The sequence below is a fragment of the Oikopleura dioica genome, chromosome PAR (genome assembly GCF_907165135.1).
Source record: "Oikopleura dioica chromosome PAR, OKI2018_I68_1.0, whole genome shotgun sequence".
NCBI classification, from domain to species: domain Eukaryota; kingdom Metazoa; phylum Chordata; class Appendicularia; order Copelata; family Oikopleuridae; genus Oikopleura; species Oikopleura dioica.
Window position 1 is genome coordinate 14,237,004 of NC_137293.1, and position 15,297 is coordinate 14,252,300.

Consider the following 15,297-nt stretch of genomic DNA (forward strand, 5'->3'; position numbering starts at 1 on the left):
AAATCCAATTAGGAATCCTCGCTTGGCTGAAATCACTTGGTTTATTGGAGCATCCAGTCTTAAGAGTTTGAAGATTATTCGAGAGACCCCAAAGAAAATATCAGATGAATGAAATTTTCCGAATTGCAGCAATCCTTCCGTTCATATCTGCAGGTAGGTACCTTTACAGCGGATAGCTAAGATGAATAGTTTTTTCATGTTTCGTAGAAATTTCAAACAATAGAATCATTAAATAATTTTTTTCTTGCTTTAGGTTCAAAGAGCGTAGAATTTCGTGGCAAGCATCTATAGAATTCGACTTATTAAAACCACATTTGTGGGCTCAGTAACTCAATTTCTGCTTTCGCCAAGCTCTGATTGTCGACTTTTGATTAGATTGATTTTGGTCTTGAATAATTCAGTTTTGTCTTTGAGAAAGGGTAACCCTCCTTTAGAGTGGGCTGAATGGTCTCGTTGCAACAGTTGGTGCAGCAAGGGGATGAGAAACCGATTATGGTTCAATAACGAAACACAGGAGTTGACAGACAAAGTGCCGGATCTACAAGAGTCCCGGGAGGAATGTGATGGAGAAGATCTTTTTTGTGCGTTGTCATTAGGCCTGCCAGGCGTCTTTGCGCTTTTGGCAACTCTTGCTATTTACACGCTTTGCAGGTATTTTTTAGGAAATTGATCAGGGTCATTTTATTTTAAGAAAAACATCCTCTGGGGACTTATCTCGAGGTCACAAAGCTCTACTCAGCTATCGAACTGTATTCGGTGCTAGAAAGAGTAAGGCGAAAGCTGAAGCGGCTAAAAAGGTAAATTCGTTTTAGCAACAAGATTAGACTTTACACTTAGGAACCTGTAGCGGAAGAAGCCGCGGAAATCCAAGACACCTGATTCTTCAAGTGAGAGTTCAAGACTTTTTGCATGATCTTGCATTATTATCTTTCTTGCAAAGGAACGAGCCTTCAGATTTATTTTATTTTTATTGCAAATAAATGGATAAGCACAACCCAATTTTTGAAAACACAACAATGAGAATTGGATTATCTCCTGCAAGTCAAGATGGATTTCGATCAAGTTATTCGCGCACGAGCAATCTAAATGGATGAATATAATTCTGGAAGATATAATACGTCGTGACGTTGAATATAAAAGTCAAGAAGATCAGGATTATCAAGCACTTCGATGGCTCGCTCTTCAAATCGTCGGCAGAGAACAGATATTTTATAGACTTCAGCGTTTGACAGCATTGCGGGTCTTTAAAAGGGTTCAGCAATCAAGAATTGGCAATTGCTGTATTTATTATTAAAAATTGTTGTATTATTTGAACCCGCTCGCGAAGACCGCGTTGTATGTGGTTATTGTATTCCAGAATGAGCTGTTTGATGGAAAATCTATACCGCCGTCGTTTCTGAAGCAAATGCATTAAATTATTTACATTTATCACATGCCGTCCAAACCTTTATCCGCACCAGCAAAATCACAAGTTGCTCGTCAAATGGTTGCTCGGGAGTTATTTCGTACGGTTCGAGGCGCACTTCTTCTGCGGCGTCTCTTTTGTTTGAAATAAATTTTCAAAGTCCTTGAAAAGAAAAACTTACCTAAAGTACTGGTAGAGTTTGAAGACGCAGAATGTACCAATTAAAGGAGCAAAGACCCAGTACGTAGCTTCTGGAGGTCGACGATATTCCATTTGAGGCCCGGCTGCATCTTTACGATCCCGTTGATACCTCCGTTCATATTTCGAATTCGGATTTGGCTGCCTTGCGTTTCTTATGTCCCAGCTCGACTCTGTCCTTTCAATTTCTGCCTTCGCCGGGTTTTCTAAGATCTCAGCAGCTTCTTTCAAGTCTCTGAACTTCTTCGCGTCGCCCGAATCTTGATTATCTGGATGATACTTCTTCGCTTTTTCGAGGTAAGCCTTCTTGATCTCTTTCGGAGAGCTGCTTTTGCTCACGCCTAGAAGATTTTCTGCCTAAAATTTTTGACAAAAGAATTTTATTCGTGAGATGATAACCTCTTTCAGGGTGAGCTTGCGATAGAGAATTCTTCGTATGGAGAAGAATTTCATTAAATAAAGCCCTACGAGCTCATCCTGATAACTATCATTTATTAATTGCTTGTCGCATAAATAGATTTTCCTTCTAGAGATTATATAAGATTTTAAATTTAAAATAAAAAATCAAAAAGTACCTTTCGTTGTTGATTTCCGAAGCACGGAATCAGCAACGATGAGCATTAAATTCGACTTTCCGCGAATATGCAGTCGTAAATATGATAGATTTGCAGAAATATTGCAATGCAAATAGAATCTGCTGAATCATTGGTTGATTATTAATACGTCGACGTGAAGAATACTCTTATTTCCGAGTCTTATTAAATACGACTAAGAGAAGAAAATGGGTAACATCTGTGGATTTGAGATTCGAGGAACCGTTGTTGACTTTGAGGACTTCGACTGCGACGCTGATTGCGAAGTACTTCACGAAGCGTTCCATAGTAAACTTGACTCGAAAGATAGCGGTTTAAATTATTTAAGAGCGGATTGGAGTCCACGAAGATGATATCATCGAGATCCTCTGCAATAGATCGAACGCTCAGCGACTCGAGATCGCTGAAAACTACAAGGGACTCTATGGCGAGGACATGTATGATCGACTCGACAAGATCCGCCGAAAGGACCTTCGACGACTTCTCAAAGGTCTCGCAAGAAGCCCCTCTGAATATGCTGCTCGTCAGTTGAGAAAGGCTATGAAAGGACCCGGCACTGACGAGAGCACTCTTATCGAAATCATCTGCACAAAGACAAACGGACAACTTGAAGAAATCAAAGAAACGTACGCTGAAGTCTTTGATCGAGACCTCGAAGATGATGTATGCAGAGAGACTCGCGGTGACTTCAAGGTAAATGTCATCTCCCGGCAAGTTTAATTTATGGTTTCCTTTCAGCATCTCTTGGTCGCTGTTCTGCAGTGCTCTCGAGAAGAAGGCGTCGATGAAATTGACGAGGACGAAGCTGAGGCTGATGCCCAGGCTCTCTATGATGCTGGAGAGGATAGATGGGGAACAGACGAGAGTGTTTTCACACAGATTCTCTCGCACAAGAGCTGGCTCCAGCTACGCGTCATCATGAACAAGTATGAAGACATTGCTGGAAACACCCTCGAAGAAGCAATCGAATCAGAGTGCAGAGGAGACTTGCGAAAGGGATACAAGGCAATCGTACGACTCGCAAAGAACCCCGCCTATTTCTACGCTCGACAGCTGTACAAGGCTATGAAAGGTCTTGGAACAGAAGAAGAAGATATTTTCAGGTTGAAGTTTGTTTGTGTTCTGTGTTTCAATGTGTTTTAGATACATCATTTCCACTTCTGAGACTATTCTTGGAAACATCAAGGAAGAATACGAAGCCGATCAGGTAAATTCGAATAATGCTTTATCAATTTAACATATCCCAGGGTAAATCTCTTGAAGATGCTCTTGACGGAGATTTCCGAGGCGACTGCTGCGATGCCCTTCTCAAAATTGTTTCTGAGTAACTTGTGCTAACCTGATTACTATTTCTCAAATTTTCTAAATAAAGATTTCTTAAAAAACATTTATTGGAAATTTTATTGTGACAGTAGTCGAGGGCGTCGTCGAGTTCCAGAAGAAACGCGATCATCAAGATTGAGATCGGTATTTCCTAAAATGATCATTCACACTAGAATAATGTTTTAAAGCGGTACTTAGACGCAGATTCGTTGAGCTTTCTGATTGCATGTTAGACAATTCCTTCTTCAAAATCCGCCCATCGTAAAAGTTCTCATTGATAGACACAAATCTAGGAGTGAGGGGTTCAAGCGTATCATCTTCTTCTGAAGCCTGTCTCATGATTCTGTCAGATGACAAGGATCTTCTTGCGTCTCGAACGAGCTTTGTGTTCCTATAAAATTTATCAGAAAAGCAGCTTTAGTTTTCCCGCTTTACCGATAGATGACCGTCTGACGGGATTTGGGTCGGAGTCTTCCCTGGGTGATGTAGTTTGGACTCTTGAATTCTGTCAAAATCTTTATTATGGCTTCATTACATCAAAAATATTGATAAAAAGTCTGATGTTGAAGCCATGAGTAAAAGGCAGGGCCAGAAACAGAGCTTGATTCTTCAAATTGAAATAGATCAGTCTGGTCGAGTGCACTGTGGGTAGCATCATCACAATGAATTCGGTTAATTTGGCATTCGGATTCTAGTGTTAGCGCTCGTTGTACTGCTTCGCCGATGACAGTAAATTTAGGCATATTGAGATTCGGAATGCATGAAGTTACCCCGCCAGTAGCAATACCTATTCGCATCCGAAGCCGTTCCATATTCAAGTGTTGGATCCGAAAGTTCAAGTGTATTTTGCACCGTATCTATGTTCTTGACTCAAGACTTTTACACCTTCCCATGATACCTGAAGAGCGAAACGAGCAAGATCGACCTCATGATTTTCATATTTGACGGGGCATCCTGCAGAAATCATATACGAGTCTCCGAGAGTTTCAACTTTGAAAAGATTCGGAAAGTTGTGAAGTGTATCATCAAACAGGGTAAATAATGTCTCCAGCATCAGGAAAATCTCTTTTGGTGTAGATCGCTTTGATATTTTTGTATAACCAACAATGTCGAAGTTGAGAATTGATGCCTTTGGAAAATACTCTGGCTCCGGTATCGTACCATTTCTGATTTGAGCAACTTCTTTTCGTGGAAGAAACATTGAAGATATCGCATCGACCCGGTCTCTTTCGTCAAGCTGCTATTGGTTTTCAGATTATTAAGAGAATAAATTAAATGAAAATTATTCAAACCATTCCAAAATTTTTGTCTTTTCTTTCACAAGACGCTCTGTATTTTCCGCGTAAGTTTCAAGAAGACCAACGAAGGAATCAATGATTGACTTGCTCTTTTCTCCAAATCTTGAAGAGTGTGAATACTGAAAGTGTGGCAAAATATCTCTGAACCACGCGGGTCTTTTATAAGCGTCTTCACTCCAGCAAGCTTCTAACAAAGCAACTTCTTCAGGTGTCAGCCAATGCTCATTTGAAGAAGTCGGTTTTTCAAGAGTTGGTCTGAATATCTCCGACTGAACAGCGCGAACTTGTTCAATTTTCTGTTCCTCAGTGAAAGTCTCGTCGCCGATGTAAAATGGCCCTCTTCGGTAAAGAATTTCTTGGAAGACGATTGCAAAGGAGTAGACATCGCATCGTCTGAGAATATTGGGCGGATCTTTTTGAGAAACGTAAAATCGAAGAGTTTCTGGAGCTTTGTAAATATCAGGTTGAGATTTAGCTGGCCGACAAGGGTCGAAATTTGATATCTTTACTCTGAAACAGGCGTCAAGTAAACAACTCTTGGATGAGAAGGCTCCATGAAAGCCAAGTTCATTTTCCAAATAAACGAGTCCGCACAGAATATCGATTGCGAGAACAAGCTTGACTTCAAGAGTCAGTTCAAGATTTGCATAATAATTTGAGGACAGAAAGTGGTGCAAGCTACCGCGGTTGCAATAGTGAATCACCCTGTAGCTTTTTGTCCGAGAGTTGAAAATGCCTTCAAATTTTGCGATGTTGGGCCCTTCAATTCTGATCACTCTTCTGATCGATTGGAGGCTATCTCGATTTGGCTGCAGTTTAGTTTCCAGTGGAAGTAAACCAACTAGAATTCGTTTCCGCTGCCCTGATTTCTCAATCTTCAAATTGTAAACTCCAAGTTCACAGAAGCGCCTCGACGGAATCTTCACGCCTTCTATCAAATTAAATCTGCTCCCTCTTCGCGTTGTTGATCTCGATGTTGATCGTCTGAAAGAGTTACCAGATGCCATTTCGTTTGCATCTCGGATCATAAAAATCCTTGACGCGGGGATTTCCCATTCGAGCTTGATAAGCTGACGCTCGTACAAAAAGTCCATGAACAAGCCGGATCCCTTTAGTAGTACGAAAATGACGCCGACCAGACCAACAGTGCCACCAAGAACGAAGAGAATGATTTGCTCAGTTGTGAAGAACTCTTCTTCATACTCTTCATCTTCTGTCGGTTCTAGATGATGCGTTGATCAAACAAAACAGAATAAAAAAGGTCACCTGTATGGTTGAGACGCTGAAGAACAATGTAGCAAACATCAGTATTGCAGACGCGATAGATTTCCTCTCCATGGTCAACTCGGATGAGCTGTTTCCAGTTTTTCAGGTTTCGATCAAAGTAACTTTCCTTTGAGTGAAATATAGCTCTCTTGTTATTTCCAACTAATTTCAAGCAAGTCCTGAGAGAAAAATGACCGATTTGAAAGTTGTCCTCGTCGAGCTCAATCTGTTCGGCGTATCTTGTAACGAATGTTGGTCTTCCAGTGCGTGGATCTTCGATGTATTCAGTTACTTCCTGAACGACTTGAGATCCGTTTGGGGGGATTTGCATGTCGTAGAAATCGAGGCAGATACGATAGAAGTCAATAGCTGCTGTGTAGCCACGAAGAATCGGACTTGTTGGCATTTGAATTCTGAGATGATTATCAATTGTTGGTCGAAAATTGATTTGTTCTTGTATCTTTTCTTTGGATACAACTTGCACTATTACAAAGCGAAAAAGACAAGTTAAGCCTTTCCTGATAAACATCCAAATACGACAAAAAGCCGCTTGGTGCCAGATCGCCTTCCAGATTGTATTCATTGAGTAGAACCCAGGTTTTTTTCAAGAGCTCCTTGATGAACCAGTTGATTGTCGAGTCGTCGCGCTGCTGATGTTTTTTATTAAGAATATCCTTGAAAACATTTGGCGGAGCAAAAATGACGTCGAAAGAGTCAATAATGTCTTCCAAGCTCTGAGGAACGCTCCAGTCTTCGTTTGAGGAATATGAGCCCGGGAGAAATTTACGCTGTCCTTTTATTAGAGCAGAAACGATATGTTTTGCTGTTCCTTCTGATTGTTCATTGAAGTATTTTTCTATGTATAACATTCTTCTTCCAGTGTCATAAGAATCTGTCGATGAATATGGAGGGCTATTATCAGCTAAAATCATAGCAATCGAACTGAATTAAAAAGAGGTTTTTTACGTTTGAGCGGTAGAATGATCATAATTATCCGCTTCCAGTTGAAATAGGTCTTCATGCTCCACATCGACTTGGCGATATATTTATAACTTGGACCAAGCGATATAACATTTCGATAATTATTATCCAATCTGTGCCCAACCGTGACCACTGGTAGTCCGGTTCTATCATCAGGAACAGTGATCGGCCTATTTCGATGATCAAAGCTCCAGTGAGCGCTTTGGCTGAGAAGTGTGTCGTATCCTTTGGGACAAGAAAAGCCAATAGCAAAGTTCATGTCTTCATTGTATGGATAAGTTGTATCGATAACAGTACGAGGTGGGAGAATTTTATTGAATCTTCGTATTCCTGTTGATAAGATTTCAACATTGTCGCAGTGTTTTCGTTCTTTATGAATGTTTTTTGTTGGTTGTTAGTTTACGATTTTGTGTGGTTACCTTGAATTAGCTCGTATTTAGGAAATCCTCGTAATATTGTTTCTATGTTTTCACAACTCCAATCACTGTAGTTTGAGCAGAAGACGGTTAAAATTCTTGCATTGCACGAAAATAGTAAAAAGGGAAGTAAAACTATCATAGTAGCTCATCACTGACTACACAGAAAAATTCGAATTCATTACAAAAAACTGTCATTTGCATAATATGCTGCGCGCGGTGTATATTGGTAAAAGCTGCTCTAAGTAGAAACTTGTTACTGTAAAAAGATATTTATTCAAAGCAAAATTTTAGACAATTGGTTGAACAGGAATAACATCGCAATCAAAGTTGAACTCCCATTCGATCCACCGGTTGTTGACCATAAATACTGCTGGGTACATATAGCGATCGAGAGTAAACTCAGATTCTTGCTCATCAGTCCAGATAGGCTCTTTGAAAACACCGTTTTCATCAAGAAGGGGTGCTGGCCGTTCGTTTGTCCATTTTTCAACGCTCATTCTAAAAGAACAGTCAAAGAGATTAAAAAAAAATTGACTTACGGGCTTGAGTCGATAGGTAAATCTTCGGGAAAACCTTCAACATCTGCGAGTTTATCGTGTCCACCGACAAGCAGAATTTGTCGAGGAGTGGCAACAACTGCAGAGAAGCCAAATCGAGGCTTAGCCATATCTCGATGTCGATGCCAGCCATCATTTTCGTCGTTACCATCAACTTCGAATGAGTAAACATGATCGGAAGCAATATGCTCAGTATTGTCATGAATCACACCACCTTAACAGAAGATTATTGATGCGAATAAAAACTTACTGTACCAAATACATAAATCCATCGATCGTAAGCCAAGGCTGCATGATCTTTGATTGCTCGGGGAAAATCTGCGATTTCAGCCCATCCCTCGCCGTTTCCGATTCTTGGGAGATAAAACTCAACTTTATGAGTGCCAGATTCTTCGCCATAATCTGGGTTTTGGGTGTCCGGATTTACGTCAACACCACCAATCATATAAGCTCGGTTTCGAACGTAAACCATGGCACCATTTCCGTGACCATAATCTAGGATGTCTTCAGGAGGAAGCTCTTCCCAGTTTTCTTTGACATCCTTGATGCTGATATGATTTTATTATTTTTCGAAGATGGCTTTAAAATTGCTTAGAGCGTCTACTTACTACCAACAGCGATCACGTGAGTTGGCGGGCCAGTGAGGAGAACAAACCATCACTCGGTCGTCTCCTTGGTCATAATTGACAGTTGCGCAACTATGCCCAGACCAGCCGTATTCAGTGACGCCATCCGTGAGGGTTGGGAGGGATGCTTGTTGGATGTATTCTAGTCCGCATGGGCCGACTCGAGACACTCTATCGTCACTGTAATCGTTGTTGGCGTATTTACCGCCGCTACCTCCGAGGATGTAGAATTCACCCTTTGAATAAGTTAAGCATTTTTAGTTTTGGCTTACCCGAAATTGGACATGACAGCTTCCATGGCCAACATGATGTTCAAAGGTAGAGTAATTCGGTAGCGGAAGATGGTATTCATCAACGACCCACTTGAAAACATATGGCACTTGCCTCTTCTCACCGCTGTCTCTGCCTCCCCACTCAGAGATGATGAGAGCTGTGTGGTTAGCTTGTTCATCACAGAAACCATCGCATGGGCAACCATCAGGGCAGTAAGGGCCGCAAGGACACCGCTGGAGACATTGCTTATGTTTATCAATGCAGTCTTGGACACATTCATTGTCGTAAGTATCGCATTGTTTGACACAGCTGCACACTTGAGTATCGCAGATTTGTTTGCACTAATAAAATTGTAAAAAGAAAAGCGATAATTGAAAATTACCCGGCCAGCTTCTTCCTCGTAGATATCTTCACAGTTTTGAGGACACTTCCATTTGTCCCCGCAAGGGCAACCCCACATGCAGTTCAAATGGCATGGGCAGTTTTCGAAGCAAGTCTCGTGGTCTCTCAGGCATTTGTGGATCTTGTCGTAGTCACCATTTGACAGTGAGATGCAAATGTTCATCTCTATTATAGATTGGCATAGAATAAGTCCTTATAAAACTTGGTGTACCTGTATTGCACTCATCCTCGCAAACTTTTGACAAATCAAGGGCATTGCAGGACTCATTGTAGAAGGCCCACGACGTCCCGAAAAGGAGCAAAAACTTGATCATTTTCACGAAATCCAACGCACGCAATTTTTGTGATTGGAAGCAAAAAGTGCCAGCTGGTATTTTCCCAGTGCATATCTTCTAGGCAAGAGAAAACAATTCTCTTCGTCAACAGCGTCAAATGGTCTTTCGGTGATCATCTGCTGGAGTCTCATGGAAATTTAGACAATTTTATATGCCAATTTTTTTCAATAAGAATAATTTTAATTACCTTAAAATTATTATTTGAAAATAAGGATGCTAAATCGACAATCTTGACATGGATAATATCCAATAATTGGATTCCAATTATTAATATGGAATATAAATAACTGGGATTCGCGATAATATATTATGATATATCGGAAACCGCTTATCAAAATAGGCGCAAATGTCAACGCTTATTTATTTTCCTCCTTTATCGTAACCCAACGCTGCCGCGAGTCTCAAACCGCTCCAATGACTTTACGCTATTGTTGGATCGCAACAAAAGAAATTTTTATTATCGGCCAGTTTTTCAAAATAGCCAAGAGTAGACCTACCGTAAAAGGATTTACTTTTAAGACTTTCAGCTCGAAAGTTTCAAGTTAAAAAGAAAAAAGAGCGTCAGAAACAGAGAGCGTTCAATGAGCTTGACACCGCCATGGCGATTGAAAATGATAAAAGATGTTATTTTTGTACTTTTTCTTTTCGGAGTTTTCTTAATTTTACGCTCGGCGATGGTGAACAAAATAGAATCAAAGCCAGTGTCGACCTTTAGAGAAGATGTCATCAAGAATTTTGAGTCTTACTACGACTCAGAGATTGAAATTGAAGATGAATATGAAGAAGAAAATTTGTCGAACATTTATGAAAACGGCGAAAGTAGGGAATCCGGAAACGAAGAAAGTGCAAAGAAACCTACAGGTAATCATTGAATATATTTTTTTATAAATTATCTTCCATTAATAGACGAGGAGCTCAAAGCAACCTTCGAGCACCGGAAGCAAGTGATGCGTAGAGGATGTTCGGTCATCAAAAAGATTCAGCAGCTTATGATGACTGGCACATTTGAAAATCTCTTAGAGCTTCATAAAATCATTTATGATGTTTCCAAACCCATACCGCCCGCGTGGAAGTCGCCAGGAAAATGCAGACCTGATAATGTACCGCAATCTGCTGTCAGCAGGGGTCTAAATATCAGCCGAAATCCTAGTGCGAAAGCGAAGCGAAAGCGAACCATTTTTTCAAACTTTTTGCGAAGCGAAAGCGAAGCGAATTTTTCGCCCATGTGCGAAGCGAAAGCGAAGCGAAATATCATTGAAAATTGCGAAAAAAAGCGAAAATTTTTTCGCTTGAATTGAAACGCATTTTCTGGCAAGAATCTTTAGCAATCAGACACTCAAAAGCGAAGATGATTTCAAAAACCTATTTTTGGGGCAGAAAATTACAAAAAAATCTGTTACTGTACCTTTTTCCAGCTCGTCAATATAAGCCGAATGGTGGGTCTAACTGTTGATTATTCAAAATTAGTAATAAACTCGATATCAGGGGTGACTATTCGGGTATCGCCGATGCCGCATCGGGAAGTCGGGGAAAACGGACAATTTTCGGACAAAATTTGTTCGGCCGGGCATTCGGACGGCTTAGCTACTTAAATTTGGCCGGGCAAAAGCGGGCATTTCGTGCATTTGGGCAAGCTCGGCACTTTCGGGGAATTCAGCGCTTTTGGGCAGTTGGTCAAGCCCGCGCCGAGGAAAATTCTTAAATTTCGCATTCTTTACAACTATTTATGCTCTCATGCTCAAATCTCTAACTGAATCAAAAGCCTCTCGATTCGAGAGTCTCGAAACATATTTTTCTAGCCCTTATATATTGAATATCCCATCACCAGCTCGACCGGGCATTCGGACGGCGCGACTCTTGGCCCTTGATTTCGGCCGGGCATTCGGATGGCCAATCGACGATTTCTTGCCATGATGGCCAGGACCAGCTCTATAACCAGTCAACCGTTGGATTTATTGAGAGTTAGACCCACCATTAGACTCGTCTTGACAAGACTGAGAAAACTTGAATTTATAACGGCATCAATAATGCCCCTCTCCAACTCTTTGATTAAGACTCTTCCGAATAGAAAAGTCGCTTGCAGTGCGAAAATTTTTGCGAAAATTTGGGAATTTTTGCGAAGCGAAAGCGAAGCGAATTCTGCTCTCAAGTGCGAAGCGAAGCGAAAGCGAATTCGCTTCGCTTCGCATCGCTTCGCAATAAAGCGAATTCGCACTGCGAATTTAGACCCCTGCTGTCAGGTAACTATAAAATGCAAGGAGAAATTTTGAGTACGGGTATTTTCAGATTGGTAGAAGATCCATTCAATATCTTGATCTGTTTACCACCAAAATGCGGTACAACTAATTGGCAGCGAGGAATGAATACCCTGAACTCCATTATTGACGGGAAAAAACGAGAGCCCGAGACGTTCTACCCGCCAAAATTATACAGTCTTCTTCCAGTTCTAACCACCAAGCAAATCGATAGCAATAAGACCAAGCCGTTGAGATGGGAAAGAAAAGTTGCGAACACCAGAAATCCCTTTGCTAGATTATTTTCCGCGTGGAATGACAAAAGCAGAAATCATCTTGATGAGCACGGAGAAATAAGTTTTGATGAGTACGATCTACAAATATTCCGACATTTTAAACCTCCTCTCTTTAGCTTTTCGGGATCAAGAATTCTTCAACTTGTAGAAGAAGGAAACATATCAGAAGCAAAGAAGCGCATGCGAGGAATTATTGCTGACAAGACGAACCACTTCCATGCGCCATATTGGGCCGGAATCAAGCCTTTTCAAACTTCGCGGCCTCCAGCTGGTAGAAATTCTTCATTCGAAGGAACGGTTTTTTAAGAAATCAAGTATCAATAAAAGAGGCAAAAGATTTAACAGCCTCAGAATATCGAAATAAACCAAACTCAAGCATTCGCCGAATACATCGTCGCTAACCCTGGTAATTCAAAAATGAACCACCACTGGAGAACTCTTTACGGCCAATGTGCTCCTTGTGCCGTTGAATACGAGTATATCATCCATCTAGGTAACCTTTTGACCCAAGTTTTTGCACTATAATTTTATAGAGGAAAGTCTTTACGAAACTCCATACTTACTAAAACGACTTGGCGTTAACGAGCAAACGCATGTCCCTGGAAAATATTCATGGTCTCCGGCTGGTCGAGAGGAGATGAAATGGAGTTCTGTGCCTCGGCTTACTGCTGAGAAGATTTATCAGCATTACTATGCGGATTTTGTGCTCTTTGGATACTCTCCTGACGAAGTTCTTGGGTAAATAAGCGTTGTGAACAACAGATTTAAATTTTTTTAGTTTCATCGATGCGACAAGATCGGATCTAAAAGCAGCTTCTGTAGCACAAAGAGATCAGTCACGTGCAAATCTTTTTCCAATGCGAAAAAGTTATTTATCGAAATACTACGAAGGCTGCCAAAACTAGCTTATTGAAATCTTATTGAAAAATAATCTGCAATGCTTCTTCAATTTCTGTGCAATAAATTTATGAGAAAAAAAATTTCCGTCGAGTGATTAAAGACACCTGCTATCAGTTGGCCGGTAAACTTCAATTTCTATTCAAGAAGAAGAATCCAAAAATCTTGAGAACTTAACACATGTTCAAAACTGGACATCAGTTTCGTTTTTCGATTAGCTAAGGCTAATTTCGAGAGAAAATGTGGCATCTTTTGCTGCTCGTTGCCGGAGCACAGGCCTATTTTAATGAAAGTTGCAACGCTCTTCACTTGGCGGAAGTGTGTGAAGATGGGTGTAACACCGATCTAAACATTTGTATTGCCGGAGCGGGCGGTAATTACGACAAAATTCATGAATGCCTGCGTATACACGAAAATTGCTTTCAAAGCTGCCCTTGTCACGCCGTTTGTCCTTGGGGTTGTCCCTGCTATGCGAATGGTGGAAATTGGGAGTGTGAAAATACATGCACTGATCTATACCACGATGAAGCAGTTTTGGTAATGAAATTTTTAATCGACCAAAAAAAAAACTTATTTCAGTGTACAAAATTGTGCAATGAAAAAGCTTGCGAATGTTTTAACGACTGCCCAATCTTCGACTATCCTTGCTCCGAAAAATGTGGATTAGGATCGGGTTAATTTGTTATTTTTTTACTTCATTATTCGTTTGACAAAATAATAACCCAAAAACAGCGCTTGTAAGATGTCATCAAAGCTGTCCCTGTGGCGCTCTCTGTCCATGGGGATGTCCCTGTCCGAACTTTTGCAATGAAGCTACCAACCAGACTGCATTGATCTTCACACACAAAAGTTACAACGGGGAGCTTGAGTCAGATCCTTTCTTGCTCAAATGGATCGGCGTCGAGCAAATCGATGATGATAATTGGCTTCATACTGAACCAATTGTCTCAGAATTTTCTGATTTCGCCACTTATCCTACCGAGGAGTTCCACTCGGAGTGCTTTGCTGTCTACAAAGGCCAGCAATTCGTTTTTGGGGGCGAAAATGTAAGAGCATGAAAGTACCTTAAAAAAATATTTCCCTTTAGAACGAAGTTTACACTATTGGAGACTGTGGTCTTCGCGTAAGAACTGGACAAGAACTTCCTCGTATCAAAGGAGAAGATGGAGTCGATAAACCCGAAAATAAGCAAATCTGGCGAGGACATAGCTGTACTGGAGTCAACTTCGACATTGGAACTGATGTTCTCGTTTTATGCTCGCCAAGAGAACAAGGAAATATGTGCTATATGTAGGTATCAAGTAACTCAAACTCAAAATCATGTTAAAATTAAGTGGAAACTGGGACCCCGCCACAGAGGCTTTCATCAGATGGGAACGTCTTGACGAATATTCAACTGAAGGACACGCAGATGGTGCTATCGTTACGTGGAGAAACAGGGCGGTTCTTATTGGTGGTCAGCAGATGAAGAACCAAGATACATCCCCGAATGCCGAATCTGAATTCTTTGTTCCAGATCTCAGTCAGGAGGATAGATGGGAGCATCTTCCCGATCTTCCCTTCCGAGTTATACACCACTCAGCAGTCGCTTACGATAGATGGATCTGGGTCTTTGGAGGATTACGGGAAATTATTGGCGGTGAAACTATCAGCGATCGAGCTGTTATGAGATTCGAGGTAAGGAATCAGGAAAAATTGATTTTTACCTAGATTATTCTAGGAAGGCCTCGAGGGACAAAACTACGCCTGGGAGGTTGAAGGTCTTTTGAGAACACCAAGAGTGTATCATACAACTATCTGGCAGGACGAACGCCATCTCTTGATCGTTGGAGGTCGAGAATATCACAATGAACCAAATTCTAAGTATGTCTGCAGACTACTAACCTTTGCTTATATATTTAAGTCTTCCCTTTGAACAATGGATAAACGTTGGAGAAAAATTGGGAGCCAATGGCCAGTATCTCAGACCAAACTTCATCGAAGAAGAATCAAAACAAACAAGACGTGGTCTCGATAACCCAGTTGTTTTCATGATGAGAAATAATTACGGCGAGCAATGTCCTGAATTCCTTGTCTAATTCTGTCCAAATAAATACATTTTTACATTAATCTTCTCCCCTGCGTATGCTTATGAGCTGCAAAATTAACGAAACGTGATTCGAATAAAGTCACACTCTATTCGCATCCCGCACTA

The 15,297-nt window shown here is 40.9% G+C and overlaps 5 protein-coding genes and 1 pseudogene across 5 annotated transcripts; 3 read left to right on the top strand and 3 right to left on the bottom strand.

The window, feature by feature from the left end:
• Positions 1–1,054: 1,054 nt before the first annotated feature.
• Positions 1,055–2,075, bottom strand: LOC145702940 (uncharacterized). Its single transcript, XM_081780238.1, has 5 exons — positions 2,003–2,075; positions 1,587–1,960; positions 1,446–1,539; positions 1,323–1,396; positions 1,055–1,242 (listed from the first exon to the last, which is right to left on the bottom strand). Exons 1-5 carry the CDS (start codon positions 2,054–2,056, stop codon positions 1,083–1,085), a joined length of 756 nt encoding a protein of 251 aa, XP_081636364.1. The 5' UTR covers positions 2,057–2,075; the 3' UTR covers positions 1,055–1,082.
• Positions 2,076–2,340: 265 nt separating this feature from the next.
• LOC145702938 (annexin A13-like) lies at positions 2,341–3,581 on the top strand. The gene is made up of 5 exons (XM_081780236.1): positions 2,341–2,484; positions 2,525–2,889; positions 2,935–3,299; positions 3,340–3,403; positions 3,444–3,581. Exons 1-5 carry the CDS (start codon positions 2,385–2,387, stop codon positions 3,522–3,524), a joined length of 975 nt encoding a protein of 324 aa, XP_081636362.1. The 5' UTR covers positions 2,341–2,384; the 3' UTR covers positions 3,525–3,581.
• A 474-nt stretch (positions 3,582–4,055) lies between these two features.
• Positions 4,056–7,323, bottom strand: LOC145702008 (atrial natriuretic peptide receptor 1-like; annotated as a pseudogene).
• A 410-nt stretch (positions 7,324–7,733) lies between these two features.
• Positions 7,734–9,720, bottom strand: LOC145703575 (uncharacterized). Its single transcript, XM_081780951.1, has 7 exons — positions 9,553–9,720; positions 9,322–9,506; positions 8,939–9,280; positions 8,649–8,902; positions 8,296–8,588; positions 8,023–8,254; positions 7,734–7,981 (listed from the first exon to the last, which is right to left on the bottom strand). The coding sequence occupies exons 1-7, from the start codon at positions 9,653–9,655 to the stop codon at positions 7,771–7,773; spliced, it is 1,620 nt and encodes a 539-aa protein (XP_081637077.1). The 5' UTR covers positions 9,656–9,720; the 3' UTR covers positions 7,734–7,770.
• A 2,865-nt stretch (positions 9,721–12,585) lies between these two features.
• LOC145702949 (carbohydrate sulfotransferase 12-like) lies at positions 12,586–13,155 on the top strand. The gene is made up of 3 exons (XM_081780249.1): positions 12,586–12,699; positions 12,740–12,944; positions 12,985–13,155. The coding sequence occupies exons 1-3, from the start codon at positions 12,624–12,626 to the stop codon at positions 13,109–13,111; spliced, it is 408 nt and encodes a 135-aa protein (XP_081636375.1). The 5' UTR covers positions 12,586–12,623; the 3' UTR covers positions 13,112–13,155.
• A 146-nt stretch (positions 13,156–13,301) lies between these two features.
• LOC145702936 (uncharacterized) lies at positions 13,302–15,212 on the top strand. The gene is made up of 7 exons (XM_081780233.1): positions 13,302–13,640; positions 13,683–13,768; positions 13,834–14,149; positions 14,191–14,393; positions 14,438–14,780; positions 14,824–14,966; positions 15,007–15,212. Exons 1-7 carry the CDS (start codon positions 13,344–13,346, stop codon positions 15,179–15,181), a joined length of 1,563 nt encoding a protein of 520 aa, XP_081636359.1. The 5' UTR covers positions 13,302–13,343; the 3' UTR covers positions 15,182–15,212.
• The last annotated feature ends 85 nt before the right edge of the window (positions 15,213–15,297 follow it).

Coding starts and splice junctions, on each gene's coding strand:
- LOC145702936 (XM_081780233.1), top strand. CDS start 13,344: ATGTGGCATCTTTTGCTGCTCGTTGCCGGAGCACAGGCCTATTTTAAT. Junction 13,641..13,682: donor ACCACGATGAAGCAGTTTTG/GTAATGAAATTT, acceptor AACTTATTTCAG/TGTACAAAATTGTGCAATGA. Junction 14,394..14,437: donor CAAGGAAATATGTGCTATAT/GTAGGTATCAAG, acceptor GTTAAAATTAAG/TGGAAACTGGGACCCCGCCA.
- LOC145703575 (XM_081780951.1), bottom strand. CDS start 9,655: ATGATCAAGTTTTTGCTCCTTTTCGGGACGTCGTGGGCCTTCTACAAT. Junction 9,281..9,321: donor ACGAGGAAGAAGCTGGCCGG/GTAATTTTCAAT, acceptor CAATTTTATTAG/TGCAAACAAATCTGCGATAC. Junction 8,589..8,648: donor TCACGTGATCGCTGTTGGTA/GTAAGTAGACGC, acceptor AAATCATATCAG/CATCAAGGATGTCAAAGAAA.
- LOC145702940 (XM_081780238.1), bottom strand. CDS start 2,056: ATGAAATTCTTCTCCATACGAAGAATTCTCTATCGCAAGCTCACCCTG. Junction 1,540..1,586: donor AAACTCTACCAGTACTTTAG/GTAAGTTTTTCT, acceptor TTCAAACAAAAG/AGACGCCGCAGAAGAAGTGC. Junction 1,243..1,322: donor CACATACAACGCGGTCTTCG/CGAGCGGGTTCA, acceptor ACCCTTTTAAAG/ACCCGCAATGCTGTCAAACG.
- LOC145702949 (XM_081780249.1), top strand. CDS start 12,624: ATGAACCACCACTGGAGAACTCTTTACGGCCAATGTGCTCCTTGTGCC. Junction 12,700..12,739: donor CGAGTATATCATCCATCTAG/GTAACCTTTTGA, acceptor ATAATTTTATAG/AGGAAAGTCTTTACGAAACT. Junction 12,945..12,984: donor TCTCCTGACGAAGTTCTTGG/GTAAATAAGCGT, acceptor AAATTTTTTTAG/TTTCATCGATGCGACAAGAT.
- LOC145702938 (XM_081780236.1), top strand. CDS start 2,385: ATGGGTAACATCTGTGGATTTGAGATTCGAGGAACCGTTGTTGACTTT. Junction 2,890..2,934: donor AGACTCGCGGTGACTTCAAG/GTAAATGTCATC, acceptor GTTTCCTTTCAG/CATCTCTTGGTCGCTGTTCT. Junction 3,300..3,339: donor GAAGAAGAAGATATTTTCAG/GTTGAAGTTTGT, acceptor AATGTGTTTTAG/ATACATCATTTCCACTTCTG.